We start from the raw sequence: 21,281 nt of genomic DNA, 5'->3' as shown, positions 1-21,281 counted from the left end.
AAGAAGAGATGAAGTAGGTTTATGGGCTCATGCACATTTGGAAGGTCAGTCAGTCAATGAATAATAATAATAATAATAATAATAATAATAATAATAATAATAATAATAAATTAATTAATTATACCCCGCCCATCTGGCCAGTCCTCCCCAGCCACTCTGGGTGACTTCCAACAGGTTATTAAAAGAACAATAAAATACCAAACATTAAAAACTTCTGTAAACAGGGCTGCCTTCAGATGTCTTGTAAAAGTCAGATAGTTGTTTATCTCCTTGACATCTGGTGGGAAGGCGTTCCGCAGGGCGGGCGCCACTACCGAGAAGGCCCTCTGTCTGGTTCCCTGTAACCTGACTTCTCGTAGGGAGGGAACCGCCAGAAGGCCCTTGGAGCTGGGCCTCAGTGTCCAGGCAGAATGATGGGGGTGGAGACGCTCCTTCAGGTATACTGGGCCGAGGCCGTTTAGGGCTTTAAAGGTCAGCACCAACACTTTGAAGCCAGCTACTGGTGAAGAAACACATATGCACTTTGCACCTCTTTATTCCCATCACCCACTCTCATTCCAATGCCATCTGATATGCTTCTTCCTGCCCCCGAGTTGCGCTGCTTTCCCCACTACCTCCAGCAAAGCCTTTCTTGAATTACTTTAGCCTCATCCTACCTACAGCAACACTGCCACCCCACACCTTGTGTTCACTACTTGTTCTCCAGCAATCTGGGCCAGGGTTGTATTTAGGGGTGGGCGATATATCAATACATCGCGTATATGTGTGTGTGTGTATGCACGCTATGCAAAATCCACGATGTGGGGAAAAACGTGAAGCTAGCCAATGTCTCTACATATCTCCATCCTTATTACAGACATCATGATATACAGTGATACCTTGGTTCTCAAACGCCTTGGTACTCAAACAACTTGGAACCCAAACACTGCAAACCCAGAAGTAAGTGTTCCGGTTTGTGAACTTTTTTTGGAAGTCGAATGTGTTCTGTTTTGAGTGTTAGGCTTCTGATTTGAGTGCCACACTTCCGTTTTGAGTGTTATGCTGGGGTCTGTCTGTTTTTGCTATTTATTTTGCGTTTTTGTTTAGGCAGCTCTTTTTGTTTTGTTTTTGTGACTGTGTGGAACCCAGTTGAGCTACTGATTGATTGACTGTGTGTGTGACTGCAGTACATTGTTTACTGCTTTCATTTTATCTCATTAGATAGTAAAATTCATGTTGAATTGCTGTTCTAGGGCTTGTTTTTAAAAGTCTGGAACGGATCAATCCGTTTTGCATTACTTTCTATGGGAAGTGCGCCTTGGTTTTGGAATGGACTTCTGGAACGGATTAAGTTTGAGAACCAAGGTACCACTGTATCAGTACACAACGTTTACCTGGTGATATATCATGATGTTGAAAACCAGATACCGCCCAGCCCTAGTAGTATTTTGTTTCTATGCAGAAATTATATGTCCAGTTAATGTTAAAAAAAAAACCAACAACCCCAAACAGCAGCCACAACTACTGCTGCTAGACCTCAGCCTTATTTGCCACTGTGACGAGAGCACAGATAACACATACCAAGTGGGTCCTGAGCTACCATTAGATCATCACTGGCCTAACTTACATTGTAAAGCTGCTTGTCATTTTGCAGCGAATAGAACTGCAGGTGGCCTGGTTTGCCGTTCAGAACCAAAGCTTTCGTTCGAGGGTCAACCATCAAGCCGGCCTTGACGTCACTGCCTGAAAGGAAACAGATGGCTTGAGCTGCAATGCAGTTTCTTTGGAGAAAAGGAGATACGCAGGTATATAAATAAGCTCTCTGAAGCAAACATACCTCTGCTCAATCCTTGAATGACTGTGGAGACCTTCAAGTTGCTGTGTATGATGATGATTTCTACAGGAGTTTTAAAAGAAAGTTAATAAGGTCAAGAATGAAAGCTGGCAGAGCATCAAAAGGCCTATTGTTTACCAAATGATGATTCAGAATCTGCATCAGCCCATAGAACAGGAGTGGGGAACTTGTCATGCAACAGCATCTAGAGGGCTGCAGATGGCCTTCCCTGGGCATAAAACGTTTTGTTCAGAAAAAAATGGTGCACTTCAAATGGCCAGTTATGGCTTGCAGCTCCGGAACATTATTGGATGCAGAACTCCACTTGGTATGGCCAAGACTGATGTGGTGGTCAACAGCACATATGGTCAGCCTTAGTTAGATTTGCCCGTTGATATTCCTTCCTTAAAAAGCAGAGACATCACCTTGCCGACAAAGGTCCATATAGTGAAAGCTATGGCTTTCCCAGTAGTGATGTATGGAAGTGAGAGCTGGACCATAAAGAAGGCTGATCGCCAAAGAATTGATGCTTTTGAATTATGGTGCTGGAGGAGACTCTTGAGAGTCCCATGGACTGCAAGAAGATCAAACCTATCCATTCTGAAGGAAATCAGCCCGGAGTGCTCACTGGAAGGACAGATCCTGAAGCTGAGGCTCCAATACTTTGGCCACCTCATGAGAAGAGAAGACTCCCTGGAAAAGACCCTGATGTTGGGAAAGACTGAGGGCACAAGGAGAAGGGGATGACAGAGGACGAGATGGTTGGATAGTGTTCTTGAAGCTACTAACATGAGTTTGACCAAACTGTGGGAGGCAGTGGAAGACAGGAGTGCCTGGTGTGCTCTGGTCCATGGGGTCACGAAGAGTCAGACACGGCTAAACAACAACATCCCTTCCTTGAAAGGAGGGACTTTAAAATGTTTGAACATGCCCTAGTAACTAATGGGCAAGGGGCTGAGGCAGATTGGAAATCACAGTTACTTCAGAATGAGCCTGGTATGAGATACAAGGAGCATGCCACACCCACCCTAGATTTGCTTCCCTGGCTGCTGTGCTAAATCAAAAGTTCTGGTGCTTATCTTGTAAGCCTGTTAATCAGTTTCGCTAGGGAACAGAGAACTCTTTCTCCCATGAGTACTTCCCCAATCTTTTCAGACGGGCTGAAAAGGCTCCATTAACTATTAGGGCTGGGAGTCATTCTCGAACAAGCTTCTTCAGCAGTGGCCCCCAAGCTCTGGAACCACTTTCCAGTTGGGAGAGCACCACAGCCTCGCCATTAGAAACATTGTTCATTCATATGTACAGCTGCTTAAGGGTCTTTTAAACCAGTACCAACCCCGGGCATACAACTGGCACTGAAAGAAAGCCAATTCATCGTTGGGTTTGGACTTAATTGAGGCAGGAAGATCCTCATGGAGCGACAGGGGATAAAAATATAAATCCAGAGACAGCAAGCCTTCCCCTCCCCACAAGCCCTATAGAATTAACAGAGAGATGCCAATCACAAAGCAGGGAGGGAAAGGGCCAGAGGGTGGGGTGGCTTCAGATGCTGTTGAACTACAACTCCCATCATCCCTGACCGCTGGGGCTGATGGGAGTTGGTAGTCCTACAGTACCTAGAGGGCTATTGCCGGTTTCCAATCCATGGCTCAGGTGCTCATGGAAATTTGAAGCTGGAGGTGCTTGGATATAAATGACTGATTTAAGGAGGTTATCACCTTTCAAAACCCAAACAGCCACGGTTGTTTGACATTATAAAGAGGTAGGTTTCTCTCCCCCATTTGGACTTACTGTTATCTGCATGCGAGGTACAAAGGAAGGCTCCATCTGGAGAGACGGAGATGTGCTCTATTGTGGATCCCAACCGGGGCAAGAATTCCTTCTTCGCATCCGACCCATCTCGCCACTGCACTAGGACAGACTCGATTCCGCCACTCAGGAGGCTAGTTCCTATCAAACCGAACAAAATGTGTGTGCCTTAGAAATGTAGCAATTTACACACACACACACACACACACACACACACACACACACACACACAGCATACTGCTCAGTGCAACTGGAGCAATGTGACTTGCCACAGATCTGGTTACTCTCCATGGATATTACAGTCTCGGAGGGCATCATTACCTGTTGCCATATACATTAATCTAGGACAGGGGTGCACAATCTCCGGCCCTCCAGATGTTTCTGGACTACAACTCCCATCAGCCCCAAACAGCATAGCCAGTGATCGAGGATGGTGGGAGGTGTAGTCCAACAACATCTGGAAGGTCACAGGTTGTGCAACCCTGATCTAGGTTTAGATGCTGAAAAGGACCAAGGCTGCAGTTCTATACACGTATACCTAGGATTAAGGCTCAGTGAACCCAATGGGATTTACTTCCCAGTAGATAGGCCTGCACTGAGTTTGGTGCACAATTGCCATATGGACACAAATGCAAGTGTAATAAATAAATATAGACACATGTGGACACAGACTGCGTGGGCTCTTGTGTGCCTGACTATAAGGACTGAAAAAACCCAGCAACAAGAAGATCAGGAGCAACTGGATTGTGTTTATGAAGCAAATAGTTATGTTGCAACACAACAAAATCCTCCCACTTGCCATGTCAAACTGCTTCCTGTTTCGGAGAGAAGCCAAGAATAAAATAAACAGTGCGGTGGGTCACTTCAAGTTCCCGCTGAGGTCAACAAGATTTTATCTGCACAGCTTTCAACATAGAAAAACAATTTTTATTTAGTTCCATTTTGCGAGAGGATTAAATTCCTACTTCCTCTGCTTGTTGAAGAACCGAAACAGTTTACTTCTGCCTGTCAACTCAAAGGGAGTGGGACGAAGCAGGTTCACATTAAAACTGCTTTTAATGTCACTTTTATGCAGGGGTAGCCAACCTTGTGCTCACAATATGACTACAACTCTAATCATCCCCAAAAACTGGCCACGGTGGCTGGAGCTGAAGGCACCAGATTAGTTATCTCTGTCTTTACGCAACACACAGACAACTCTGTTGCTTTTGCCACAGTCCCATCTCTAAACTTCCACACTTTTGCAAGATGCATCGAGGAGATCTAACTCTTTTGCTTTGACACTGCTGTGCATTTATATAGCGTATTTCAAATATCAAGAGCAGTTCACAAGTGTTTTCTGAAGAGAATGTTGGGAATCTGTTGAGAAATTCTCTTAATTGCTTCATATTCAAAAGGACCTCAAAGCCACATACAGACAACAGAAATCAAATACAAGAGAGTAGAATTTCAGAACTATCATATTGCAGACGGGTGAATTTGCGTGGGGAGAGACTGCCAGAAAAGTGACTTGCTCAAGGCCACTGGTGAGCTGATGGGAGAGGTGAGAGAATTGAAACAGCAAATGTTCCTAGCTTGGGTAACGTTACCTTCAACAGTGAAAGCGAGATCCATAACTTCACCGTGGTGCCAGTGCATTGTGGAGTACGTGTAGTCTTTCTTGTGATTAAAATTTCTCCTAGTGCGGGGGAAAAAACCCATTCAATTTAGGGCAAACTTTCCAAGTTAGGGATCTTGAGGAGGAGGACTGGTGCACAAAGAGATACATGAAGCACGTTGGGAAACTGCTAACCTATGTTAATTCTTGGGTTCTAATTATATTCTCCTGTGCTTTGCATACAGAATAAAAACATGGCACTGAGATTCAGCTAAAGAGCTCTGTTGGCATCAATAGGCTTTCACACGGGGACTGCTCACCAGAGAGGAAAATGCAAGCCTAAAGGTGATGGCGCATTCAAAGCCCAAGTAAAATGTGGTCCACCTGCATTGCAGTCCTTTCTAGTGGGATGTACATCCCAAGGTGTATTCCAATACACATGGTGCATCCATCCTCTCCCTCGGTTACTTACAACTAAAACTGGATTAACTAAAACATCCTGAAGGTCCCAGGCCACAGAGAGGCTAGGCTGGCCTCAACTAGAGCCAGGGCTTTGTCGGCTGTGGCTCCAATCTGGTGGAACGCTCTGTCACAAGAGACCAGGGCCCTGCGGGACTTGACATCTTTCTGCAGGGCCTGCAAGACAGAGCTGTTCCACCAGGCCTTTGGTCAGGGCACAGTCTGACTCCCTCCTTTGGCAATCTTCACAGAACTCTGGCCCAATGGTTGCCATCAATTTGATTTGAATTACTTTTATAATGAAATTATTTTAGAATGTTGTACTATTTTATTGTTGTTAGCCGCCCTGAGCCCGGCTTCGGCTGGGGAGGGCGGGATATAAATAAAATTTATTTTTATTTTTATTTTTATTATTATTATTATTATTATTATTATTATTATTATTATTATGGCCAGAAGCCTCAATACCAGGTTTTTACCAATAACCATGGGAATGGTCTGTAGGCAGATGGTGCAGCCCTACTACTGCAACTAAGCAGGTTTGGTCAAGTCAGGGGCCCCGGGAACGACATGTAAGCTACTCTTGAGTTCTTTGGAAAAAGACTGGACTATACATGTAACAAATAAATAGCCCTTGCTCACTTATAGATATGCACTCTTGCATATTCAAGTATGAAGACTTAGAGTAAATATTTCCAACAACTATTAAATTGTACAGCAGGCCTCTTCTCCTTTGCCTCCAGCTGCCCCAAGTATATCTTTACCACTCCATAATCAACACCTTCTAAGACAGAAGCTTTCTCTGCTGGAATCAGAGGTGCATTTTATCGCAAGCTTTGGCAGGGAGGAGAGGCCGAAACGGTGCCTTTGCACTGCAGACTTACACTGCAAGATTACAGCAAGGAAGGATATGCATGCTTATCAGAAAACCACTGCCAATCGCAGCAAACGTTTGTCTCACCACAGCCGGATTTTGCCATCGCTGTGTCCGCTTGCTATGCAATCTTCCTTTGGGTGGCAGGCTACGCAGGTGAAGAAGTCGCTTATTCTGGATTTCCCATCTACAGAAAAGCTTCAAAAACAGGAGTCATGGCTTTAAGTTAGTTTGGCTGGACTGAGCTGAAAGAAATGTCAACTAATCTCCAGCTGCTCAACAGTGCAAGGAAGGTGGATGGGGAATACCTTTCCATTTCTGGGATGTACTAGCAACCATCGCATAAATCTCTCCCCCCCCCCCCCCCAGCTTTTCTGCTGCAGTAATATCTGCCACCAGGAACATGCAAGAGCACATGCTCTTTCTGTATCACTTCAGCCGTTTTCCTTTCCATTGTGCTCACTCTGACAAAGTAAAGGTAAAGGACCCCTGGACAGTCAAAGGAGACTATGGGGTTGCGGCGCTCATCTCACTTTTCAGGCTGAGGGAGCCAGCGTTTTCCACAGACAGCTTTCTGGGTCATGGGGCCAGCAGGACTAAACTGCTTCTGGCACAACGGGACACCGTGACGGAAGCCAGAGCACATGGAAACACTGTTCACCTTCCCACTGCAGTGGTACCTATTTATCTACTTGCACTGGCATGCTTTCGAACTGCTAGGTTGATGATCTCCGGCGGGCTAGGGACAAAGGTGAGAGCTGTTTCCTGGTTCTGTTGGATCTCTCAGCAGCTTTTGTTACAATAGACCGTAACATCCTTCTGGACTGTCTAGAGGAGCTGGGAGCACTGTTATACAGTGGTTCCGCTCCTTCCTCTTGGGCCGTGTCCAGAAAGTGGTGGTGGGGGATGAATGTTCAGACCCCTGGGCCCTCACTTGTGGGGTGCCTCAGGGTTCTGTCCTCTCCCCCATGCTTTTTCACATCTAGATGAAGCCGCTGGGAGACATCATCAGGGGGTTTGGACTGGGTGTCCATCAATACGTAGATGATACCCAGCTCTACCTCTTTTTTAAATCAGAACCAGTGAAGGTCCTGTGTGAGTGCCTGGAGGCAGTTGGAGAATGGATGGCGGCTAATGGATTGAGGGTGAATCCTGACAAGACACTGTTCTTGTGGGACAGGGGGCAGGCTGGTGTGGAGGACTCCCAGTTCCTGAATGGGGTAACTGTGCCCCTGAAGAACCAGGTGTGCAGCCTGGGAGTCATTCTGGACTCACAGCTGTCCATGGAGGTGCAGGTCAATTCTGTATCCAGGGCAGCTGTCTACCAGCTCCATCTGATACGCAGGCTGAGACCCGACCTGCCCGCAGACTGTCTAACCACAGTTTTGCATGCTCTAGTTATCTCCTACTTGGACTACTGCAATGCCCTCTACGTGGGACTACCTTTGAAGGTGATCTGGAAACTACAACTAATCCAGAATGCGGCAGCTAGACTGGTGACGGCCACCGAGACCATATAACACCGGTCCTGAAAGGTCTACATTGGCTCCCAGTGCGTTTCTGAGCACAATTCAGAGTGTTGGTGTTGACCTTTAAAGCCCTAAATGGCCTCGTCCCAGTATACCTGAAGGAGCGTCTCCTCCCCCATTGTTCTGCCTGGACACTGAATGAAGGCTTTCGCTGAAGCCTGGAGAGCGAGAGGGGTCGGTGCGCACCGACTCCTCTCGCTCTCCAGGCTTCAGGAAGCTATCCGCAAGCCCTGGGAGCCCGGCGCGAAGTCACGCAGCTCTCCCACGGCTTGCGGAGAGCTGCCTGCAGGCTTCGCGCAGCTCTCCGCAAGCCTGGGGAGACTGGCACGACTTCCTGCTGGGCTCCCTAGGCTTGCGGATAGCAGCCTGTTCTGGGGGCTGGGGTCGGGGGAAGCTCGGGCTTCCCCCGCCCCAGCCCCGCGCCTGGGGGGGAAATAAATTTTTTTTTTATTTCCCCCCCAAAAAAACTAGGTGCGCCCTATGGGGCGAAAAATACGGTATTTTTAAACTTTGTTGGAAGCCACCCAGAGTGGCTGGGGAAACTCAGCCAGATGGGCGGGGTACAAATAATAAATTGTTATTATTATTACTCAGTCTGTAGGAGCTGGAACAGAGCAACAGGAGCTCACTCCATCATGGGGATTCGAACCGCTGACCTTTTGATCGGCGAGCCCAAGAGGCTCAGTGGTTTAGACAACAGTACCACCTGTGTCCCTACAAAGTACAGGCTGTAGCTCAGCAGGACAGCACATACTCTGTATGCAGAAAGTTCCAAGATCTCCAGCTATGGCTGGGAGAGAATCTGGTCTGGACGTATGAAATGATTATATAGAAGGCAGCTTCTATTGCTCCTCCAAGCCTTATCCTATGGGATTTACAATACTATCACTGGTTCATTTTGTTGTTGTTGGCATTCATTTGTCTCAAGAGACAATGGAGTGCGCTGGGTGTGTGTGTGTGTATGTGAAGTCAAACCTGGGTAGTGTGTATGGAGATCCTGGACAGCCCAGACGACAAGACCCTCCCCCCCAGCCTTGCTGTGGTCCAAAGGAAAGCAGAGCAATATGTTTGGCACCAGTTCGGCTGCAGGAGATGCCAGAAGGAGGCACACAAGGCACCATCCACTTAGGAAACTCCACTCTGGATTTGTGTAGGGTTTACTCCTTAGCAGATAAAAGGAGCAGGGGGGACGGACTGTTGTCTAAACCACTGAACCTCTTGGGCTTGCCGATCAGAAGATTGGCAGTTTGAGTCTGCACGACGGGGTGAGCTCCCATTGCTTTGCCAGCCTAGCAGTTCGAAAGCATACCGGTGCAAGTAGATAAATAGGTACCACTGCAGCGGGAAGATAAATGGCGTTTCCTTGCACTCTGGCGCTCATCCCGCTGTCCTGTTGCACCAGAAGCGGTTTACCTTCACCTTTTCCTCCTTAGCCTTTCCTTCTCCAAAGATATTAATAGCTGGGAGATATCCAGCTAATTCATATTCAGAATAAATTCCCTAAAGTCAATAGAATTAAACACATTGATTCAATTGGTCTACTCCAACTACAGTTTGGATATCACCATCTGGGTTTTTCTTTTCTTCATTAATAAGCATAAGTGTTATCAGGGCTATGGACACTTCTGTAAGAAACAGCAAATTCCTGGCCAGTTCAGAAGCAACAGATGCATATTCAAAGCAGCAAAGCAATTACTAGCTGGAGTTGTCTGCCCTCACCTGTAAAGCTTCTTCTTCCTGAAGAAACAGACGACGAGGTGACTGCCGTAAGCAGATACCACATATTCACCCTGTTATAAACAAAATATAGTTTAGTACATACCAGAGTCCAAGTGGATTAAAATGTATGATTTAAAAAAATTAAAAATTAGAACATGTGATGGGCAAACTGCAAGAGACAGACAACTGCTATGCAAGTCAGCTAAAGCAGCACAATGATATATCTGCAATCAGTGCTTTTCCCCTTCTAAATCAAATTCAGACATTTCCTCCATGGCTTTTACTCAGAGTGATCTAAAGAGAAATGATGGCTAATTCAGGTGCGCTGAGATCTGGAGTTTAAAGAAACATAGCAAAGATGCTGAACACGGGTGAAGTCAGCCTAGCTGCTGGCAGCAAACCACAAGGTTGAAGCTCTTTTGGCTCCACAGAACTGGCCATGTGGTTCTTGGTATCCTAAAATAGGAGTGCACCCAAAGCAGTTTTGGAATTGCGTTTTACAAAAACATGCCATACACCCCACTGCCTTTTGTTAACCTGTTTTTGGAACAGGGAAGTGTTTCCAAAACAGCCTGAAAAGCAAACCTCATATAAAAGTGATAAATTCCTTTGAGAACACAACAGGTAACAGATAAAAAGGTAGCTCTGTGGATACCCCCTTAAGGCAGAGAGAAATACAGGTATTTTGTGTCCAGGGTCACAAATAAGGAAGTTTTAGAGAGGAATTTCTTCCCAACTGTACAGAATATGACAGTTACAGCAGAACACCTACGCTATACAGTGGTGCCTCGCAATACGAAAATAATCCGTTCCGCGAGTCTCTTCGTCTAGCGTTTTTTCCGTCTTGCGAAGCAACCCTATTAGCGGCTATTAAAGGCTTAGCGGCTTAGAAAAAGGGGGGGGGGAGCGGGAAAAAAATCGCAAGCCGTTTTCGTCTTGCGAAGCAAGCCCATAGGGAAAATCGTCTTGTGAAGCAACTCAAAAACGGAAAACCCTTTCGTCTAGCGGGTTTTTCGTCTTGCGAGGCATTCGTCTTGCGGGGCACCACTGTAATGCGGTAAAGGATTTTATGGTGGCCAGAAAGCCGCCCTGGCAACGATTGCCTAATCTGTCCACATGTCATGGAAAAGCAGAGAAAGCGGAAGGGCCTCTGCATTGGATTGGCTAAATTTCTGAGATTTTACAGTGGGCAGCCAAGGCAAAGAGGCTAGGAATGCAACGAGTAAGGCTGTGGTTGGAGAACAGGCTAAGAAGAGGGTGCATGCTCTAAGAGCTGAGGAAGTAAAGAAGGATGATTTGACATCAAGTTTGTGCATGCAGACCTCTAATATGATGAAAGAAAGAAAGAAAGAAAGAAAGAAAGAAAGAAAGAAAGAAAGAAAGAAAAGGTATATACTTCTCTTCCAAGCGCTGTACATTTGGGTGACTGGCTTACACCATCCAAAATCAATTCCAGCTCATTGGCTTCTACTTCCTGACCTGGTGTTTTGGGGATTTTCAGTGAAGCTAGCTGAAATGGACCTGATGGAAACAAAATTTATTTAAGTTTTAAACCAATTATTCTCATATAGATGAAATAATAATAATTTTTTATCACATCTAACTTTTATCTCATTCATGAGTGCAATTAGGCTACAGTGGACGCTCGGGTTGCGAACGTGATCTGTGCAGGAGGCACATTCGCAACCCGCAGTGCCGTGTCTGCGCACGCGCGGGTTGCGATTTAGCGCTTCTGCGCCGAAACCCAGAAGAGACCCGTTCCGGTACTTCCGGGTTCGGCAACCCGAAGCGTCTGTAACCCGAGGTATGACTGTATTTTGATGTATGGCCTTTATTTATCGTATTTGCACCAGGTTGTCGTCCCCAGAACTCAAAGCGACATCAACAATGCTGCCTCATTTTATTCTCCTAACAAGCCTGCGCAGAGACTAAGTGTACTGTGAATTACAGTGGTACCTCGCAAGACGAATGCCTCGCAAGACAAAAAACTCGCTAGACGAAAGGGTTTTTTGAGCTGCTTCGCAAGACGATTTCCCCTATGGGCTTGCTTCGCAAGACGGAAACATCTTGCAAGTTTGTTTCCTTTTTCTTAACACCGTTAATACAGTTGCGACTTGACTTCGAGGAGCAACTCATAGAACGCGGTGTGGTAGCCTTTTTTGAGGTTTTTAAAGACTTTGGTGATTTTTGAAGCTTTTCCAAAACTTTCCCGACACCGTGCTTCGCAAGATGAAAAAAATCACAAGACGACAAAACTCGCGGAACGAATTAATTTTGTTATACAGCACCACTGTATAGCAGCATTTGTGGTTCAGTGGCATAATTCTTGCCTGCCATGTGGGAGGCCTAGATTTGATTCCTAGCCAATGCAGCAACATGCCTTATGAAACTCTGGGATAGCTCAGTCAGTAGATCATGAGACTCTGAATCTCAGGGTTGTGGGTTCAAGCCCCACGTTGGGCAAAAGATTCCTGCATTGTAGAGGGTTGGACAAGATGACCAACTCCTTCCAACTCTACAATTCTATGGTTAAATAATATTTCCCCCCACAATGCTCGGCAGAAATTAACACGCACTGTGCAAACTTTTATAGTTACAGACAAAATTATGGCAATGTATATCTCCCCAACCTGATGCCCTCCAGCAGGTTGGCAAAAGCTGATGAGCACAGTGTTTCATTTTAAGCATGACTGCCACACTAAGGTGAGGAGCGTTAAATGCATTGGGGCCAGCCATTCCTACCTTTAGTTCTTTTAATCTGCGGTTCATCGATCCTCTAAATAAAATACCTGTTTGTGATACAGCAGCTTATACTAAAACACCTAAAGCATTCTTCCCGTGCTGGGAAGTGAACTGGAATAAATCTGTAATCCCACTAATTCGGGGTGGGATTTGCACTCACGGTAACAGTGCACCTTGTCCCCTATTCGCAAAGCTGTTGCATGCAGTTATGTTAACAGATTCTGGGCTGTGTAGTCCCAGCCCACTTATTCTGCACTGATTAGGCTTTCCTGTGTCAGCATACCAGAGATAGTGCTGATATAGCAGTCACTGGATATCACCCTAACCATAAATGCTTACCAGCCCGAAAAAACAGTTCACGGGACTGGGCTTCAAGTTCTGAGCAGCATATAAGACATCTATGCCTCCACGCTCCATAAATGTCCAAATCCAAAACAACAGCATTTTAAGAAGTCTGCTTAGCATCTTTTTCACAAATTAAGAAACCTATTTCTACTCCTCTGCTGTCCTACAGCACAGGGTGGTCCAACTTTTCATACCCAGTGGGCTGCAGTAGTGCTGCCACACACTGAACTAAATTTCCATATTGTAAATTGAAGTGTTCACAATACATTTAATATTTAATATACACGATATATGTAATTAAATATATTTAATTAATATATGTGTCAGGGGTTCAGGGACAGAGGCACAGGTGAGGGAGGAGACGGAGAGCGAGGGGGAAGAATCCCAGGGTAGCGAGGAAGAGGATGACAATGACTTGAGGGATTCCATGAGTCTTTCAAGTGAATCGGAGGATTCCCAGAAGGGGGCGCCTGTGGTCAGGCCAAGGGGAGTCACAGGGGGGACCCATCAGGAGCAGGGGACCAGCAGGGGAACCCAGAGTGGGAGCTGGGAGTCGGGACCGGCTTCTCCGCCAGAGCGCAGTGAAGGGGGTGGAGATTCCAGTGTGACAGGGGAAGCAGGTCCGAAAGCAGAGAAGGAGGGAGGATCGGAGCAAGACATCCTCCCGGAAAGGGAGGGAAGTAGTGCAGGGACTAGTGTAACTGTCAAGAGGAAGGTCAGAGGTTGCGAACGCGCGCCAAGTTCATATGTGGAGGTGCGCGGAAGTACAGGGAGCCCGGGGGAGGAGCCAGGTCCCAAAGCACGCAGGAGGGGGGAAGAGCTGTCTGGGGATTCCGCTTCAGGGGAATCCAGGAGGGGCGAAACCCCAGGGGGCAGGAAGACCCTGCGGAAAAGGAAAGAAAGGAAGAGGTGGAGCAGCACAGCCCTCTTAAACTGGTGCAGAGGAGGGACTGACTCAGAGGGGACTTCAGCGGTCTAAGCGTAACAGACGTGGGGCTGCGCGCCTCGGCTGTGGAGCGGTCAATACATTCCAATAAACATCTTTGTATATAAACTGGACTTGGCGTTGGTCTCTTGTGAGCTGGGACCTGAGGGAGCCCTGACAATATGTAATTAAATACATTTAAACACACAATTAATAGATCTAATTACCACACAAATTTAATACGCAAACAGATGTGTGTGCTTTTGTTAGCAAAATATGACACACTTTTTAAAAAAGGTTTTAAGATGTTATCTCTTGATTGTTGCTGATGGCTGCCATTAAAGGCAGACCACCCTGCTATATCAGGAGCATTCAAAACAAACAGGGGACCAGTTTCAGCATTCTCTGCCAGCCTAAGGGGTGTTGTGCTGGTGTAAGGGCGAGAATTATGGTTGCACAATATAAAATACAGCGCAACCATTGTGCTAGCGGAAGCCTGTTGTGCAACAGGTATTGGAGCTGCAACCAGACATTAGAACCATGCTGGCTTCCTATGTCTTCTCTTGCGCAAACCATTCCACTACCACAGCTGGTATACCATTAGGGGACTTAGTGATACATAAATTTCCTCTCTGGGAATTTATTCCTTATAGGGATTCTACCCCATCCCCCATCACATACAAAATTCTATTTTAGGTATACTTTTATGTTGAGCATTGAACTCACGTATACTTTTATGTGGAGTTTACATGTATTTTATTTTGTTCACTTTTGATATGGTCTGTACTAATAGTCTATAATAAATAACCAATCCCTAAGATGTGACGAAGCTCCTATGTACCCCACTTTTTCCCCCCAAGGGCAAGAAAAAAACAGCAACAAAAGGGGAAAACAATTTCTTTATCCTGCCTTTCTACTTAACAGTAAAACCCGCAAAAAGGCTCACAGTCCTCATGTTAAGAACAATCATAAAAAACAAGATGTACAAAATTACAAGAGCACCAATTATGACATACCTGATCTTTCATCATTATCTTTTGAGATGATAACAAATACCGAATTCTCAGATCCCGCAAGTGCATAGAATGCAAAGAGTTTGAACCCAACCACCAAGGTCTGTAAGAGAAAACACACACATACACAAAATCAATCTCTTTAGTCTCATCTAAAAACTAAGATGAAAAGCAAGTTTATACAACCCTGCTAGTTAGAAGGTGCGGAACGGGTTTTTAATTAGGCGCAATTATCAATAAAGTTGTGCATACCGTTCAGGGATGGAGAACCTGTGGCACTCCACATGTTTTTGGACCACAGCTCCCATCAGTCCCTGTCAGCATGAGATGATGGAAGTTGTAGTCCAACATCATCCTGATGACCACAGGTTCCCCATCTCTTATGTAGCTCATCTCAGTCATGAATCATCAACAGAAAACACTGTCCATTCTAAGCCTTCGTGGATAAGAAGATAAGAGATCCTGCTTATTAGTCTTTGAAGCTAGACACTCGTATGCTGAAAAGAGCCCATTCGCCCCCCTACTCCATTGCAATGCATTTACACTGCAATCCTATACACACTTGGCTGGGAATAAGTCCTGCTCAACTTAACAGTCTTAGTTTTGAGTAGCTATATTGAGGATTCCACTGTAGATGCCGTTAGTGATGACTCGTATCAACCAAGATGCCACAGTGCAGTTTGCATAGCAGTGGCAAAGCCTATCCAGGTCTGCAAACAGAGCATTTACTCACGAATCACAGAGATTTGTTTTATTCACTCCAATGCATACCATTTCATTAATCTAATGAGAAGCCCATGGGCTGCTATGGAGAAAGAAGAGGTGCAAAGAAAACATAACAAACCTTGATGAGAATGCCATCCATAAAATCCCAGAGTTTAATAGTGCCATCTAGAGACCAGGAATAGAGCTGGTGGAGAAAAAAAAGACATATTAAAATGATTTGTAAGGTCCTATTCTGGTTTATCTACAAAGCATTTTGATTCTTAGCAGTGCTGATTACTCCCTGTGTATGACAAAAATGCTAACAAAATGTGAAGTGGTTCTAACACCTTTGAAAATTACTACTTATTTAATTAAAACTGCACATACCATGTTCTCTGCTGAAGATATAACACACAAACACATTTACGAGAAAAACAGCCCAGAGATGGGATGATAATCAAAATCAACTATGATGCAGACAAAACGATTGCGACTTAAGTCCAAATAAGTATGTCCTAGCGCCGACCGCTCTTAAAAGGGAAGAAATGTATTCCATGAGAAACCAAAATACCAGCAGAGATGTAGCTAGTCACATCACTGAGCAGAATGTTCCACTAGTTGTGTCTGTCACGTAAGGGAGATGCAGCTTTGAGTCCTTTCAAATTCTTATGTCCATAAAGGACATAAGGACATATGAAGCAGCATCTCCATTATAGATCTGCACATGAGGGTGAGAGAAAATGTTATCTAAGGTATGCAGACCTTGGCCCAGGCAGGGTTTTATAGGTTTTCCACCAGCATTTTCAACTGGGCCAGGAAGTGCTAAGAAACTATTGCAGAATAGGTATGATTTGCTCCATTTGAGCTATACTCATACCTGGCCATAATCATGGATTTGGCCTGGGATTACAACAACAACATAACACAACAACAACAGCAACAATATATCAAATTTCTATGCTGCCCTTCATTCAAAGATTATAGGGCAGGTCACCGTTAAGCACCAGCAAAATTACCTAGGATATTTATCCCAGTTTCCCCTTGAGTGCCAATGTGAGTGTTGGTGCCCTGATGTTGATTAGAACCCTGGCGTATGTGGGGAGGGAACTTAAATCTTTTGCCCTCTGCTATGGTCCCTATGTGGTTCTGAAATTTTGCAGTGAAAAAAGAGGCGGGGGAAAGTTTGCACTTAATGACAATTATGTTATATATGCTGCTTGTAGTTTAGCTCTAAGATAGGACTAGCATTGCCAAAATTTTAACAACCTGTAGATGGTTTTGGGGATTCAACTGGACTCCTGTCACTATGTTGCTGTGACCTTGGAGAACATGCAGACATTCTTCTGTAGCTGTACTGTAGACTTTCACATAGTCACCAGAAGCACACAAAAGGTACCTATAAGCAATAAAATCAAAGCCAGAAATCAATTAAGAGGCATTTATAGTACTTGACAGAAACAACATAGGCTAACTTGGAAAATTCTAGAAGCATATTAGATAATATTTATCCATTTTCACATCCAACATTACATGCAAAAGACCAATTCCCAACCGCCAAAGTTACAGGAAAACCAGACTATTTTTCAGTATGGTCCAGTTCATATCTAATGCATACAATACCAAACCATGAATGTGCAGATATGCAAGTATTTTACTCCTCTTCCAGTTCTCCTACTGCCATGCTATCTGGAGCTAATTTTGGGTGGGAGTTAGCAACTTAAGTCATCATGGGCCCATAGCTTGTCACCTCCAGACAAACCGTACATGGTAAGCAGAACAAACCTTGGCTAAACCAAACCAAAGCTGAGTTTGGTGCAGAGCAGGACAACTGGGGGAAAGGACCGATGTGGCCATGATTCCTGCAATCACATTTTAACCATTGGTTTATCTTAATGATACACATGAACCAGGTCATGTAGTATTTAAATGCCACGTGTAATGACATTTAAATACTATATTAAACACAAGCTGCCATGTGTGCCTAACATGGAGACAGAAAAGTGAAATATAACTATTTAAAAATTATATAAATATTTCTGTATTTTGTTTCTCCAAATGATAGCAATAGACCAAAACATGCTTTTTAAATATATTGGCATTAATATACACAGTGCTTAGAGTAGCATAAAAAGAGTTTACAGCTCAAAATTTTGATTGGGACAGGGATGAAACATGTTGACAAGAGGAGGGAATGGAAGCAAAAGATAACTGGAGAATGAATTGTGTTGCATTTATTACCATGTGGTTTAAACACATTTTTGTCATACAGTGGTGCCTCGCAAGACGAAATTAATTCGTTCCGCAAGTTTTTTCTTCTTGCGAGTTTTTCGTCTTGCGAAGCACGGTTTCCCATAGGAATGCATTGAAGATCAATTAATGCGTTCCTAGGGAAACCGCCTTCAGACCAAGTCCGGGGACAGTCTGTCCCCCGACCTCTTCTGAAGGCTGGGGGGGGGGAACAAGGGCTTCTGAAGGCTGGGGGGGAACAAGGGCTTCGCTGCCGACCCCCAGCATTTTAAAATCTCACCGGGACATGGGGAGATTTTAAAATGCTGGGGGTCAGCAGCGAACGCTTCGCTGATCCCGGGACGGCAGGCAGATCTGCACCGCCATCCAGAGCGGGGCGGGACTTAGCGCCCCGCTCGGGATGGCGGCACAGATCTGCCTGCAGTCCCGGGACGGCAGACAGCTCTGCGCTGGCATCCAGAGCGGGGCGGGACTTAGCGCCCCGCTCGGGGTGGTGGCGCAGATCTGCCTGCAGTCCCGGGACTGCAGGCAGCTTTGCGCGGCCATCTGTAGCGGGGCGGGCTTCGCCCCCGGCTCCCGATGGCCGCGCAGAGCTGCGCTGATCCCGGCACGGCAGACAGCTCTGCGCCGCCATCCCGAGCGGGGCGGGACTTCTCTGCTGTCCCGGGGAGATTTTAAAATGCTGGGGGTCGGCAGCGAACGCTTCGCTCCCGCCCGCCAGCATTTTAAGATCGCCCGGGGCAGCGGAGAAGTCTCCGCTGTCCCGGGAAGGCAGGCGGGGGGGGAGCAAAGACTTTTGCCCCCCGCCGGCCTTCAGAAGAGGTCCAGGACCTCTTCTGAAGGCCGGCTGTGGGTGAAAGTCTTTGCTCCGGAGATTTCCCTATGGGCTTTCGTCTTGCGAAGCAAGCCCATAGGGAAATTCGTCTTGCGAAGCGCCTCCGAAACAGAAAACCCTTTCGTCTTGCGGGTTTTCCGTCTTGCGAGGCATTCGTCTTGCGGGGTACCACTGTAGTTCCAGGAAGTCTAAGGACTATTAAAAAGGCCAGTTTATCAGAAGCCTCTTTTACTCTGGATTGTTTGTACCACATAATATATGCACTTTTCAAAACTCTAAGGGGGAAAGGTATGGGCTCAGTGGTAGAGCAGAAGGCCTGGGTATAAGACAATTTCTTATGCTGATCTAGTGTAACACTCCTCTCCTCATTCATTACTTTTACTGTTATAAAGATCTTAAAAGCTTGCTGATAAGGTAAAGGTACCCCTGCCCGTACGGGCCAGTCTTGACAGACTCTAGGGTTGTGCGCCCATCTCACTCAAGAGGCCGGGGGCCAGCGCTGTCCGGAGACACTTCCGGGTCACGTGGCCAGCGTGACATCGCTGCTCTGGCGAGCCAGAGCCGCACACGGAAACGCCGTTTACCTTCCCGCTAGAAAGCGGTCCCTATTTATCTACTTGCACCCGGGGGTGCTTTCGAACTGCTAGGTTGGCAGGCGCTGGGACCGAGCAACGGGAGCGCACCCCGCCGTGGGGATTCGAACCGCCGACCTTTCGATCGGCAAGCCCTAGGCGCTGAGGCTTTTACCCACAGCGCCACCCGCGTCCCCAGCTTGCTGATACTGGGGCACAAATCCCCATGAAGAAAAATTCACTGTTTTAACAGAACATACCTCCTATCCCTACATTTAATTGGCAGAATCAGCACTACCACAGTTGCCACACAATGCCCGTTCTGCATTTGCAATTATAATTTGATAGTTTAGTGTAGCAGCGCCTGCGCCTTGAAACTCCCTGCCTGTTGAGAGCAAACAGGGGCCTTTGCTGTACTCATGCACCGGTGCCCACTAAAAATATTCTTGGTTGACAGCTGGGGTCATCTTAAACTTGCTTTAATGTTTTAACTTTTGTGTATCTTAGAATAGGGCAGTAAATTTTGCTGGGCATTCTTCTCTTTTTTAAATTGTGGTAGTCGTTGTCTGAAACCATATTTTTTAGGAAATTAAAAAGGGGAAAGATTGGAACAAAACCAACCTGAACAGTGCACCTCAGACTGTGTGCGATCCTACAGCCCACTCGGCCTTATTTAGAAAAACCCACAAAACACGACGGGTGTGTGTGTGTTATTGGGTTGTTTTTATTTTTGTTATGTATTTTGCGTTTCTATGTTGGTGATTTTATGTTGTAACCGCCCTGCGACTTAATGGAACAAGGCAGTATACTATTAATTATAGCAATTATATCTTGGCAATTATTATTTAAGGGACCCCTGACCATTAGGTCCAGTCGTGACCGACTCTGGGGTTGCGGCGCTCATCTCGCTTTATTGGCTGAGGGAGCCGGCATACAGCTTCCAGGTCATGTGGCCAGCATGACTAAGCCGCTTCTGGCGAACCAGAGCAGCGTGCGGAAATGCCGTTTACCTTCCCGCCGGAGTGGTACCTATTTATCTACTTGCACTTTGACGTGCTTTCGAACTGCTAGGTTGGCAGGAGCAGGGACCGAGCGAGGGGAGCTCACCCCGTTGCGGGGATTCGAACTGCCGACCTTCTGATCGGCAAGTCTTAGGCTCTGTGGTTTAACCCACAGCGCCACCCAATAGTAATTATTATTACAACAACAATAAAGATAATGAATCTCACCGTGTGTCTTATAAATAATAAAGTGTCTCAGCGTTTGTCTTAATAATAATGAATAATAATAATAGAGTCTTGGAGTGTGTCTTAATAAAAAAAAAATAATAGTCTCAGAGCATGTCTTAATAAATAATAATAATAGTCTCAGCGCGCGTCTTAATAAATAATAATAATGTGGAGTCTGAGCGCGTGTCTTAATAATACTAATAATGTGGAGTCTAGACGCGTGTCTTACTCGGGAGTAAATTCAGCCGCGTTCAACGGGGCTGACGCCGCCGCCCCGCGGCTTAAGCGGTTGGCATTCCTGAAAAGCCCCCACTGATCCCCTCAGCGCCACTCACTTCGAATCGGCCGAAAAGACCGCGCGGCTCCCGCTCAGCCAACTGCCGCCGCAGCGAACCACGCGGAGCTGCTCGCGCGCCACCATCTTCCCTCGACGACCTCCGACCTCTGACCTCCCCCGACCCTCCTCGCTCCTCCGGAAGGAAGAGTAAAAGCTCCGTTGCCGCTCTAGCCCAAACCTTCCCTTAGAACTCAATAGCACCGCCCTCCTCCTCCTCCTCCTCCTCTTTCCGCTCTCCTGTCACGACGTTCCAAGGGGTTAGACCCGTACTTCCGGTTTTCTTGCAATTGAAGCAGATAGAAAACAAAAAAAGGGGACTATAGAGATGGAAAGGAATGGGATAGAAAGAGCTTTCAAAACAGAAACCGGAAGAGTGACGCTCCTCTTTTTCTAGGCTCTATGGACTGAAAGTCCGCGTCAGGGTCTGGCAATCGGCTCCCGGCCAGGAAGAACGGGGCATAGAGCTAGAAATGGAAGAGTCGCGCAATCCTTATTTTGCATAAGACTGAGTTGGGTCTCCATCTCGCTTCC

General features: G+C 46.1%; 1 protein-coding gene across 2 annotated transcripts in view; it reads right to left on the bottom strand.

The window, feature by feature from the left end:
- The window catches only part of WDR75 (WD repeat domain 75), a 34,069-nt gene extending 13,177 nt beyond the window's left edge, over positions 1-20,892 (bottom strand). The window contains exons 1-11 of one of the 2 annotated variants that reach the window (XM_077917259.1): positions 20,749-20,892; positions 16,797-16,926; positions 15,670-15,735; positions 14,829-14,928; positions 11,197-11,321; positions 9,801-9,871; positions 6,640-6,750; positions 5,212-5,300; positions 3,605-3,763; positions 1,817-1,876; positions 1,607-1,722 (exon numbers count right to left, since the gene is read on the bottom strand). In XM_077917259.1, coding sequence (XP_077773385.1) covers positions 1,607-1,722; positions 1,817-1,876; positions 3,605-3,763; positions 5,212-5,300; positions 6,640-6,750; positions 9,801-9,871; positions 11,197-11,321; positions 14,829-14,928; positions 15,670-15,735; positions 16,797-16,926; positions 20,749-20,834 — 1,113 coding nt within the window. In that variant the 5' untranslated portion in view covers positions 20,835-20,892. The other variant, XM_077917266.1, reaches the window with a different exon arrangement.
- Between the last annotated feature and the right edge of the window lie 389 nt (positions 20,893-21,281).

Source organism: Podarcis muralis, chromosome 1, assembly GCF_964188315.1.
Source record: "Podarcis muralis chromosome 1, rPodMur119.hap1.1, whole genome shotgun sequence".
NCBI lineage: Eukaryota > Metazoa > Chordata > Lepidosauria > Squamata > Lacertidae > Podarcis > Podarcis muralis.
Note: the sequence above shows the minus strand (reverse complement) of the source record. Positions and strands in the feature narration are given on the sequence as shown.